The sequence below is a fragment of the Callorhinus ursinus genome, unplaced genomic scaffold (assembly GCF_003265705.2).
Source record: "Callorhinus ursinus isolate GAN/ISIS: 27379988/994484 unplaced genomic scaffold, GSC_fseal_2.0 scaffold109, whole genome shotgun sequence".
NCBI classification, from domain to species: Eukaryota; Metazoa; Chordata; class Mammalia; order Carnivora; family Otariidae; genus Callorhinus; species Callorhinus ursinus.
Window position 1 is genome coordinate 147,707 of NW_027397171.1, and position 12,947 is coordinate 160,653.

At 47.2% G+C, this 12,947-nt stretch overlaps 1 protein-coding gene across 1 annotated transcript; it reads left to right on the forward strand.

Moving 5' to 3' along the window:
- Positions 1–1,932: 1,932 nt before the first annotated feature.
- Positions 1,933–11,425, forward strand: LOC112813481 (uncharacterized). The gene is given in 5 exon segments (XM_073889558.1): positions 1,933–2,039; positions 2,347–2,833; positions 3,164–3,452; positions 7,579–8,324; positions 8,326–11,425. Coding segments are annotated over 5 exon segments (1,698 nt in total). The 3' UTR covers positions 8,395–11,425.
- The last annotated feature ends 1,522 nt before the right edge of the window (positions 11,426–12,947 follow it).

A 12,947-nucleotide genomic window follows, 5' to 3' on the forward strand; every position in this document is an offset into this window, starting at 1 on the left:
CTGCACCCAACGTCGGGCTCAAACTCATGACCCCAAGATCATGCTCTACTGACTGAGCCAGCCAAGTACCCTGAGACTATTAAACTTCTAAAAGATAATGTAGGAGAAAATCTAAGCGACCTTGGATTTGGTGATGACTTTTTGGACAAGAGTATGATCCATAAAAGAAAATAAAAGTAATTCTACTGCATTACATTAAAAACTTAAAAAAGAAAAGATTTTATTTATTTATTTATTTGATAGAGCAAGAGAGCACAAGCAAGGGGAGCAATAGAAGGAGAGGGAGAGGCAGGCTCCCCACCAAGCAGGGAGCCCAATGTGGGGTTCGATCCCAGGATCCTGGGATCATGACCTGAGCCAAAGGTAGATGCTTAACCATCTGAGCCACCCAGGCACCCCTACATTAAAAACTTCTTTTTGGTGGGGCACCTGGGTGGCTCAGCCAGTTAAGCCTCCAACTCTTGGTTTCAGCTCAGCAGCCCAGGTCGTGACCTTGGGTCTTGGAATCAAGCCCCATGTGGGGCTCTGCACTCAATGCAGAGTCTGTTTCAGATTCTCCCTCTCTCTCCCACTCTCTCTCTAATATATAAAATCTTTAAAAAATAAAAACTTCTTTTTGTGAAAGACACTGTTAAGAGATAAAAATCACAAACTTGGAGAAAATCTTTGGAAAACACATATCTGATAAAGGACTGGTATCTCCTAAAACTCAACAATAAGAAAACCTCAATTTTAAAAAATGGGACAAAAATCTAAATAGACACCTCACCGAAGAAGATATACAGATGGCAAATAACCATCTCAATAGATGCTTCACATCATATGTCATTAGGGAAATGCAAATTAAAACAATGAGATACCACTACATACCTATTAGAATAGCTAAATTGCTGAACAGTGACAACATCAATTGCTGGTGAGGATGTGAAACCCTGGGAACTCTTTTGTTTCTGGTGGGAATGCAAAATAGCACAACCACTTTGGAAAACAGTTTGGCAGTTTCTTACAAAACTAAACATTCTCTGACTCTATGATCCAGCAATTGCATTCCTTGGTGTTTACTCAGATGAACTGAAGACTTACGTCCACACAAAACCCTGCGTAAGGATGTTCATAGAAGCTTTATTCATAATTGACAAAACTTAGAAGCAAACAAGATTTCCGTCAATAGGTCAATGGATAAACAAGCTGGTATATCCAGACAATAGAATATTATTAACCAATAATAAGATATAAAGTATCATGCCTTGAAAATCCATGGAGGAACACTAAATGCATTTTGCTAAGTGAGAGGGGCCAACCTAAACAGGCTTTAAACTCCATGAGTTTAACTATAATTCATTCTGGAAAAGGCAAAACTTGTGGAGACAGTAAAAAGATCAGTGGTTGCTAGAGTTGTGGGGCACCGGCAGTGGGGATGATGAACAGATGTAGCACAGGGCATTTTTAGGGGAGGCAAATTTTTAGTGTGATATTCTAATGGTTGGTCCATATATTTTCCAAAACCCACAGAATCTACAAGAGTAAACCTTCATGTATACTGTGGACTTTAGTTAAAAAACGCCGTGTCAGTATTGGCTCAGTAATTTTAACAGAGATACCATACTAACACAAAATATCAACAGCACCCGGAAACTTGGTGGAGCGAGTGGTTAGGAGGTGACGTATGGGTAACTGCACTTCTTGATCCTTCTTTTCTGTAAACCTGAAAGTACTCTTAAAAAAATAAAGTCTATTAATTTACAAAGAAAAAGCTACTATTCAGCAAAGGCATCATTAATTGAGTAAAGAGGGAAATGGGAGCCGAAGTTTGGTGTTCCCGCAGCAAAGAGCTCACACCCCAAATGCAGAGAGAGCGTCGACCCGTCCCTGCACGAGGGCTGAGCGGGAGGCTAGCATCCGGAGCGCGCGAGTCTCAGCACCTGGCGGGTGATGTCCGTGACGTCAGCTGCAGCGGAGCTTCACACGCGCGGCCGGACGGGCGGAGGCCTGAGGCGCAGAAGCGCCCCCGCCCAGCCCGGCGACCATAGAGAGGACGGGCCTCCGGATTCCTAGACGGGCGCCGGAAGTAGCCTGGCGACGGGGCGGAGAGCCCTGAGCCGCGCGCCGCCTGCGCTCGGGGTTAGCCGGAGCGGTGGCCCCCAGGCTTTCCCTTCCCCGCGGCGGCCCCGCCGCTCCGGTTGCTCGCACGCGCGCCGGCTGCAGCACCCCGGCCCTGTGGCCCAGCCGGCAGAGGGAGGGCGGGAGCGCGGGCCGCTGAGGCGGTGTCCCGGCTCCCCCGCACGTGAGCGCGAGGGCGGTGACGCGCCTCCGTGACGCTTTGTCCCTCGTTTCGTATTTCGACAGTGAGACACACCAGAGCGGGGTTCTTCCGTGTCACCCCGCGGGGACTGCCCGCACCGACAGGTGCCCAGTGCTCTGCTCCCCGGGCGAACCCTGTAGCCACTTCGGGGGGCTTTCGTGTCTCCGCCCCCTGACGAGTGACAGGAGTCTCCTAAAGGTCCCAGAGCTTTTCCGGGGACACTGCGGACACTCCGCGCCCCGCTACGTCGTGGGCGTTCGAGAGTGGGACGACAGCCCTTCCCTCGCGAGGGGCCTGGGGCGGCCCGACACCCGTCCCGTGGGGCCTGGCAGCCCAGGAGCCAATGGGCGCCCTGGCGCGTGGCTCACGTGCTCTGCTCTTCGTTCTACGTTTGTACCGTGTCTTTCTGAGACTGTGGCCTTCTTCCCACACGATAGCAGTTCTAACACTGCGGTTTATGTCGCTTTTTGGTTTTTGTGTATCAGCAGTCAGGCCCACGTTCTCAGTGACTCACATCTCCGTGCCGGGGATGTTAGCGGGTTGTTCGTACACTGCTCGGGAGTGTTCTCACCCTGCTGGTGAGTCGGCCCGAAGTCGTGCAGCTCCTGACTGCCCTGGTTACCTTGCGGTGTTAGGAGCGGGTGCTCCTCCCACAGGACTACCCCGATCCTGAGTTTCTTCCTGACTCCTGGGATGTAAGACAAGTGACTCCGGTCCTGAGCGATTGTCGTGCAAGATGTCCACCGAGCTGAGAGAAGGCGCAGCCTCGACTCCTGTGCTCCACACTGCAGAGGAACAGGAGGGGCTGAGTGCAGTGAAGGTGCACGACGAGGAGGGCCATTCTTGGGAGCAGAAGCCTAGGCAGCTAGGCAAGGTGCACCTTCATCAGGAGCTTTTCCATCAACGCTTCAGACACTTCTGTTACCAGGAGGTCCCAGGACCAGAGAGGCCCCGAGCCGGCTCCGGGAGCTCTGCCGTCAGTGGCTGCGGCCGGAGACGCACAGCAAGGAGCAGATCGTGGAGCTGCTGGTGCTGGAGCAGTTCCTGACCATCCTGCCCGAGGAGCTGCAGGCCCGGGTGCGAGGATGTCGTCCGGGGAGCGGGGAGGAGGCGGTGACTGGGCTGGAGGACCTGGAGACAGAACTCGGAGGTAAAAGACAACAGGTGGAAAAAGGTTAATCCATTGTTCATTTATTAGCGCACCAAGGGTCTACCAGCAAAGAGTGGGCATATGTAAGCAAGGGGATTTTTTTTAAAGATTATATTTATTTGTGAGAGAGAGCACAAGACGGGGGAGGGTCAGAGGGAGAAGCCGACTCCCCCTGAGCGAGCAGCCCGATGTGGGGCTCAATCCCAGGACCCTGGGATCATGACCTTAACCGACTGAGCCACCCAGGCACCCTCTTTTTGTTTTTCTTTAAAGCTGTGCTACTTATTTATTTTGTGAATCGATTAAGACACTGGTTTCTTTATTCTGTTCCCTGTATCCATAGAAATTTTTTTTAATCAAATTTTGAGGTTTTAGCTATTGCCTGATATCTCTGATCCTTTTATAAACCCAGCTCTATTTGTACATCCTTAGGTTCAAGCCAGTGCACGCTACAGACAAGAAGTGCTATGGAAGGGAGCAGGACTCGTAAGCCTTGCAGAGTGGCTGCTGACTCTCCAGCCAAAGTGCAATCCTTGGGAGTACAGTCCTGTGCAAGAGAATGGTAAGCCTTAAAATGTGAATCTTCTGATTTTTTTTTTTTTTTGAAAGCACTGCATATATAGCATCTGCTAGGAAGGAGTATTTCTGGTGAGAAAAATGATGTCTGGGGATTGAATAAATTTAACACCAAAAGGTTGTTTAGAAGTGAGCATATCCAGAGCAGATTTAATTTTTTTTTTAAGATTCATTTATTTATTTTAGGGGCTCCTGGGTGGCTCAGTTGGTTGAGTGTCTGCCTTGGGCTCAGGTCATGATCCCAGGGTCCTGGGTTCGAACCCCACACCGGGCTCCCTGCTCTGTGGAGAGCCTGCTTTTCCCTCTCCCTCCGCGTGCCACTTCCCCAGCTTGTGTTCTCTCTCTCCCTCTTTCTCTCTGTCAAATAAGTAAATAAAATCTTTAAAGAAAAAAGGTTTATTTATTTTAGAGCAGGGGAGGGGGAAGGCGCGAAGGGAGAGGGAGAGAGAATCTCAAGCAGACTCTGCACTGAGCACAGAACCCCACTCGGGGCTCCATGTCTCGACCCTGAGGTATAAACCTGAACTGAAACCAAGAGTCAGAGGCTTAACCAACTGAGCCACCCAGGCACCCCAGAGCTGATTTAATTTTGAATTGGGATATGTGGTTGGTTTTTTATTGGTTTTTACTGGTTATGATAGTGGTCTTCAATTCTAACTGTGAATCCAAAATCACCAAGGAGCTGTTTAAAAATATAGATGCCCAGGGTGCCTGGGTGGCTCTGTTGGTTAAGCGACTGCCTTCGGCTCAGGTCATGATCCTGGAGTCTCGGGATCGAGTCCCACATCGGGCTCCCTGCTCTGTGGGGAGTCTGCTTCTCCCTCTGACCCTCTTCCCTCTCGTGCTCTCTGTCTCTCATTCTCTCTCTCTCAAATAAATAAATAAAATCTTTAAAATATATATATATAGATATAGATGCCCAGGGGCACCTGGGTGGCTCAGTCAATTAAGCATCTGACTTTGGCTGAAGTCATGATCCCAGAGTCCTGGGATTGAGCCTCACGTCGGTCTCCCTGCCCAGTGGGGAGCCTGCTTCTCCCTCTCCCTCTGCTACTCCCCCTGCTTGTGATCTGTCAAATAAAAAAATAAAATCTTAAAAAATATATATATATATTCTCATTATTCTCATTCGCTCCTCCTGTGTGTGTATATATATATATAGATAGATAGATAGATGCCCAGATCTACCACAGATTTACTATAATGGGTCCTAGTATTATATTTTTTAATTAGTTATTAAAAGTGCTATTATAGAACAATAGTAGTGGTTTATATGTTTAAAATTGTAGTAGGTAGAGAAGGACATAAAATGAAAATAAAAGTTCCATTCCCATGAGTTAACCACTGTTAACATTCTCTAATATATATTCTAAAATCATTCCATGTGTTTTTCAAGCCCCTGTCCCTCTTTTAGGTCAAGTAGTGTTATACTGTATTGACTCTTCTTATTTTCTATATTCTTGATGCCCTGGCATTTGGGGCCTTGATCCTGGTGAGACTGCCCCTCCCAGGGCTAGCTGTTTCCTAGAGACAGCAGAGAACCCCTCCTGCAAGCACCCCTTTCATATACAAACCAAACAATCCAGAGCCCACTCCCTAGCCATCTCCTTTATCAAACGCTCACACGCCAAGCCCCTATTTCCCCTGCTGTAAATCACCCCAGGGCCAGGTATTGGACCATTAGAGAACATCCCTACAGCCCAGAGCCGGCCAAAATTATTCAAACTATCCAATCCTAAGCCATCTCAGCATACCTACCCTACCTTGCCTATTCCTTCTTGGGAAAACTCCAATAAAGGCTCTAGACCATCTCCCCTCCCCATTCTCCCCTTCTGCCTCCTGACCGACCTTTGCGCTTTCCTGCATAGCCTGCATGACATGTCACAGCTGTTGCTAGGGATCTGTGAAACTAAAAAGCTTTCTTCAGGATAGCGTTTTCCATGCCTCCCTGATTAACACAAATGTGGGTACATCTTAACACACATACGCATCACTTTGTATTTTGCTTCTTTTTTATTAACCTAATGCGAGTATTCAGGACGTTATTCATTCATGCATCAGACATTCATTGAGCATTAACTGTGTGTCCAGCAATATGGCAAGCACTGCAGCCACAGCGGTGCACAAGATAATCCTCTCTGCCGTCCTGCCTTTCCGCTGTAGTTAAATCTGTGGATGCCATGGTCTTAGTTCCTTCACTCAGTTGCAGTAAATGTGTGTGGCCTGGATACAGCCTGAAGAAACAATACTGCTCTTATCCATAGAACTACTTTATTCTTTAATACGTCTTTAGTTTTGTGTTGCATGCATACGTTATAATTAACTTACTAGTCTTCTCCTGATGTACATTTAAGCTGTTTCAAGTATTTTTGTTATTATGAATGATGCTTCAGTGAGTGTCTTTATGTAAAAATCGCTGGCACTTGTCTGAAAATACTGGGAGAAAAAAAGTTCCTATAAATGCAGTCGCAGATTGACAGCCGCTGAATGAAGAGTAGGAGATGCGTTACACAGACTGCGAAGCTGCCATGGTTACTGCTGAAGAAAGTGGAAGGGAGGACATAGGGTGGTGGAGAAAGATAAATGAGGATTTGGACTTTTTACTTTCATACCTTTTGTACTGTTGACATTTTTACCAGAAGTATCTATTCCTTTGTAGTAAACAAAGAGCACAGGCTTTGGATTCCCACAGACCTGTGTTCTAGGCCAGACTTGACTGCTTACCTGCCATGTGATCATAGGCCACTTATGTAAGTTTTCAGTTTCAGTTTCTATATCTATTACCTAGCTCATGGTGTTGTCCTATCACCAAAGGCTGGCTGATCAGCTGTTTATTTCCATGTACCAAACCACCCCCAAAACCTAGTGGCTGAAGGGAACATCCCTTATATTCTGTCCTGCGGCTCTGAGGGTGACTACAAGAAGCAGGGTGATGTCTCTGCTGCTTGTGGTGCCGGTGTGAGCTGTAGTTAGCCAGGGGCTTCCTGGACCGGGATGCCCAAAATACTTTACTCCCTTGGCTCATACCTGAGCAGGAGACGGCCAGAAAATTGCACTTAGTGAGACTCTGGGGCAGCTAAGCCTCAGGTTCTCATTCGCTCCTCCTGTAGTCTCTCTAGCCGACTGTCCACCCTTCTCACACGGTCGCTCAGGGATCGCAGAGATGCAAGTGCACCTGTGTAAAAAGTCTCTGTCTTTGAGCTGACACAGCTTTTCTTCCACCACATTCTGTTGAATGAAGTAGGTCACAAGCCAGCCTAGATCCTGCATAGGAAGACTACACGGGGGGGTGAAAACTGGAAGGTATATAAACATTGCGGGACCTTTTGAAGATTCTTGGGAAATTTTCATTTCCTACCATTTTGAGTTTTTAGATCCCAGTGAGGGCTCAAAAGGCTTTTACTTATTTATTTTTATTCTCTATGACTCATAGGTGCAGTGAGTGTCAAAAACCATTAGGATGATGGTTCTTGATTATTTACCCTAATCTTCCATTAAACCCCTTATATGGGCATGTGGCATTTAAGTAATTGACTTGCTCTTCCAGCAGGAGATGAAACCAGGACTGTGACTGGTGAATTAGCTCCAAAGCAGATTTCTGCAGAAAGGAATTCATTGAGTGTTTTCCAGGATGCAAGGTATGGAGAAACTTTTCAATATGAAGGTAAATCAGAACAGCAAAAGGTCAACCCCACGGGAGTAAAATGACACAAATGTAAGGAGTGTGGAAAGGCCTTTGCTCAGAGCTCAGGGCTTGTTCATCACTGGAGAATCCACACTGGAGAGAAACCTTATCACTGTAATCAATGTGGGAAAGCTGTCAGTTATAAATCAGCCCTTCTTTCACACCAGGAAATTCATAATAAAATAAAATGCTATCAATGTAACGAATGTGGGAAAGCCTTCAGTCTAAACACAGGCCTGGTTCTTCATCAGAGAATTCATACTGGGAAGAGACCCTATGGGTGTAAAGAGTGCGGTAAATCCTTTAGTCAAAGCTCCCACCTTATTGGACATCTGAGGATCCACATTAGAGAGAAACCCTTCACATGTGATGAGTGTGGGAGGGCCTTCAGTCAGAGGTCAGGACTCATGGAACATCAGAGAAGCCACACTGGGGAGAAACCCTACACACGTAAGGAATGTGGGAAAGCTTTCCGAGGGAGCACCAGCCTTACTCAGCGTCTGAGGATCCATAATGGGGAGAAGCCCCATCAGTGTGAGGAGTGTGGACGAGCCTTCATTCAGAGTTCAAGCCTTCGTCATCAGAGAATCCACAGAGGGCAGAAGTCTGTGTGTGTACCCTAATTGTAAGAAAGCCTTTAATCATAAATCAGGACTTACTGAACACTTCAGAAAGCTATGATGAATAGACCCTATCTATTGATAGACCCTATCACTGTGTAGTAAATTCAAGAAATCAGGAATGTGGTATATCCATTTCATTATTATTCTAGGCAGTCAAATTGGAATGGATTGTAATGTCATACATCAGATTGAAAGAAGCTGGTAACATCATGGGACCAGACTGCTCACATACTGCTGGTGTCTGCTCTGAAAGTTTCTCTTTCTCTTGGTCTTCCAGTGTCCTTTGCGGTCCGTCTGTACTTCTTCTTGAGGTCACTATCATCACACCCTAAATATCTTGATGATACAGTGGCTTCCATGTTTTGGACAGAGGACCACTGAGACTGTTAGTATGCATGCTTGCAAAGGAGAACTTAGAAGGATGAGTGGGGAATGTGATGTTGTTTTTAAAGTCTTGTAAATGAGGGGTAAGCTAGGGAGTTAGTTGTGGGTTTTTTTAAGTTTTTATTTAAGTAATCTCTACACCGAACGTGGGGCTCAAACTGATGATCCAAAGATCAAGAGTCGCCTTTTCTTCTGACTGAGCCAGCCATGTGCCCCAGGAATTAGGTTTTAAAATGACTATTGGGTGGCTCAGTCAGTTGATCATTCGACTCTTGATTTCAACTCAGGTCATGATCTCGGGATCATAGGATTGAGCCCCACTTGGGCTCTATGCTCACCGCAGAGTCTGCTTGTCCCTCTCCCTCTGCCCCTCCCTCTGTGCATGCTCTCTCTTTCTCTAAAATAAATAAATAAAATCTTTAAAAAGAAATAAAAAATAAAATGACTATAGCTTGCCCTTTTGTCTCTCCTTCCCCCTGTTGGTGAGGGGGTAGTCCACCTCAGTATTCTGAGGATGGCCAAACACAGGACACCTGACGCTGGACAGATGGGCTTGACAGTAGCTTATCAATCACACAGCCCAGGGCCATTTGGGAGCCCAGTGAACAAACAGGGGCTTTGGGATTCAGGCTTTTGTAGAAACAAGAGGATGAGGTGACCCCTGGTTTTCTTGGGAGGATGTCATTGTTTGAATAATTTTCTGTGCAGGCAAGGAGGTGAAACCTCTTAGGTTGAGGATGAGCTGGGGTACAGCTAGTCTAGTTGATGTGGAATAGTCAGGCGGGGAGCACTTCCTGCTGGGTGGGAGGCATATCTAGCGAGAGCAGGAGAACCCATGGTTATGCCTCTGGGTCCCCTCAAGGCTCAAAGATACCAAAGCAGCACATGAAATTTTAGTCCTTGCTGTGCACTTTGTCAACTTCGGGGAAAGGCACAGTTTTTGGCAAAGAGTTATGATGTATATTTGTATCCTTAACTCTGTACTTTATTCATATGTCCTCTTTTTGTACTTTTAAATCTCAGTGATACACATTTCTTCTCTGGGGGAAAAAAATCCCAGAATTTCCTTTGGCCATCCAGTACTCCCGCTGAACTTGACCACATACTGGTAGTGGGATTGAAGAGACATCAGGTACCACAGTCTCTAAGGCTTCTCCTGCATCCTTGTGATTTTCTTATGCTAAAAACCAGTAGATGTTTCAAGCTCAGCTCCCGCACGGTCCACTCTAATCATCTGGATGCTTCTGTCCTCATTATGCATTAGTTTATCTTTTCAACCTTGGAATAAACAGTCTGAGAATCATTGGTGTTGTCTTCTACCTTGAATGAAATATACTTCTCACTATTAAGATGAGAAATTAAAAAGTTTATAAATTAGAAAATATATAAAAATTGGGTATTTCACTATATTCTTATTTTTATGGGGATGGTATGAATAAATACCAACCAAGAAAACTCTGGAGGTGCTAATTGTTCATACCTACTGCCATCAGAGTACTTCTATTGTTTCGCCCTGTTTCAAGGCTTAGGTAGGAAATACTTGGGAGGTTGAAGTTTCCAGGCCAGAAGGAAGTCAATAAATATGACAAAAATAAGAGATAAGTGGATACAACGTTAAATCTCCCTGAAGTTAGACACCTTGAAATTTAAAATATAGGCTTTCACAGAAGACCTGTATATTTGAGGAATTTTCAACCAACTGGAGGAATTCTCCCATGAAATGTGCTGATGCACTGAGCTTTTTGGCAGTCGGAATTATGCCAGAGATGAAAACTGGCAGCCAAAGGTTCAGATACATTTGGCAGACACTTGTGTAGCTCATTGGTTGTTTTTAAGAATTGAATTTGTTGCCAACTTAAAAAATTTAGAGATTTTATGTAAAAATTGGGATTTCCATTTTATTTTGACAAATTAAGATCTGGCATTATTGGGCCAGACCTCATTGGCATCACCCTCCAGCTCATTATGTTACTGAGCCATGGAGATGTGAATTTGCTTCTCTGGAGAATGACTTCAGAAGGCGTTTATGTTTAATAGCAGAGAAAATAGAAACAAGGTGAAGTCAACTTTTACCTTTAAAAAGATTTATTTATTTGAGAGAGCCAGTGTACACGGTGGGGAGGGGCAGAGGGAGAGAATCTTTACGCAGATTCCCCGCTGAGTGTGGATCCCATCGTGGGCTCAGTCTCACCACCAAGAGATCATGACCTGAGCAAAACCAAGACTGAGAGGCTCAACAGACTGAGCCACCTAGGTGCCCCATCTTTGGCCTTTTTGATAGGTTGCTTGCAAAACAATGGGAAACCATAAATTGAGGAAGTTTTAAAAGTAGGATTATTTCTTGATGTAGCTTAAGTGAAAATAATAAGTACATACTGTAAATGTCAATAATTTGACCTTTGCAGCCAAACATTTTCAAAAAGTAGAGAGAACAGCTCTCTGCCTGGTGATTTAACTAGTACAGATTTCTGGAGATGTTACATGTGCAAAGAATGGTCATTGCAGGGGCGCCTGGGCGGCTCAGTCGATGGGCGTCTGTCTTCGGCTCGGGTCATGGTCCCAGGGTCCCGGGATCGAGCCCCGCATCGGGCTCCCTGCTCAGCCGGGAGCCTGCTTCTCCCTCTCCCGCTCCCCCTGCTTGTGTTCCCTCTCTCGCTATCTCTCTCTGTCAAATAAATAAAGTCTTAAAAAAGAAAAGAATGGTCATTGCATACATATATGTCATGCATTTTAAGGGTATATACAAAAAGTAAAATATGGATTCACACGATGTATTATAATCTAATTGGAAAGATAAATGAGCAAAAATCAAGGAACAATTCTGCCAGGAAGAACTGGTACGGTATATAAAGAAAATGGGTATGGGCATTCGTAGGACTTTAAGGATGAATTTTATCAGTAAAGGTACTCCAGAAAAATAGAATATGATTATTTATTTATTTGTTTGTTTGTTTATTTATTTATTTAGGAATTGGCTCAGGCCATTGCGGGGGTTGCTAAGTCTGAAACCTGCTAAGCAGGTTGGCAGGGTGAGAACTCAGGCAGGATTTCCACGTTATAGTTTTGGGGCAAAAGTCCTTCTTGCGGATCTGTTTTTTTCTCTTAAAGCCTTCAGCTGATTGGGTGAGGCCCACCCACCGGTGAGGCCCACCCAGCAATGCGCCCAGTTCACCAATCCCAGCTGTTAGTCCCATCTAACCATGTCCGTTCGCGGCGGCGTCCACCGTTGCCCACGCCCCGGGCGCCACCGCCAAGCCAAGTCGGAGCTTGAAGCCGCCCCGGCGGACGCACAGGTAGAGGCCACGAACGCTGTCTACGCCATGCGCCTGAGCGGCGCTGTCCGCTGGCGTCCCACGAAATGCGTTCCGAGGGCTGTGGCGCGCAGCAGGATCTACCAAAGCGTGTTTCTCCCGGATGTTCGCGTCGAAGTGATGTGGTCCTTGCTTCCGTGCGCGTCGCGGAGAAACGCGGGGGAAGGGGCCGGGCAGAGCCGGGGAGTAATCCACCTGGGTCCGGGGGCCACAGGCCGGGCGCCAGCCTGCCCTCAAGGAGAGACCGGGTGCGCGCGGGGCAGGTGGCGGGGCAGGGCGGGCGGCCGGGCGAGCGGCTCCGAGAACCCGAGGCAGGCGTGGGGACCGCGACGGCGTGGGCCGAGAGCGCAGATCCTAGACAAACCCAAACCTCCAGGTTCTTACACAAAAGGAGCCTCTCGGGGACCCGGTTCCTCGGCGATCGACGGCGTCTAGCTGCGTGCTCGCGTCCGCTCGGCCTGCGGCGCTCAGGCTCTGCTCTCCCGCTCCGGCGAAGACCCAGGGCTCCGCAGTGCATCGCCGACAGAGGACGGACGCTGGAGTCGGGGCGAGGGATGTGGGGCGGCCCTCTGCTCCGCCTGCCCAGCCCCGGCTGCCGGGAGCGCCTCACCCCGCGGACCAGAGCCCCGAGTTCTTGTAGGCGCGGGAGAGGGGCGCGCTGCGTTTCTCCGGCTCCTGGCCGCCCGCAAAGACTTGATTCCGTAGCCTTGGCAACGATTTGTCCCTAAACTGTGCAGCTTGGTTTATCGCTGCCATCATATAAAGTTAACGGGCTTAGCTAAGTTCTTCGCTGCCCGGATTATTCTGTTTACAGTACGTTCTGATGTCCCAGAGCCTTCACCCCAAATCTACCGTGAGTCAAGTGAGTTTTCTCTTGAGCCTTCGCAGCCTGTAACCCTGACTCCTGTCGTCCACA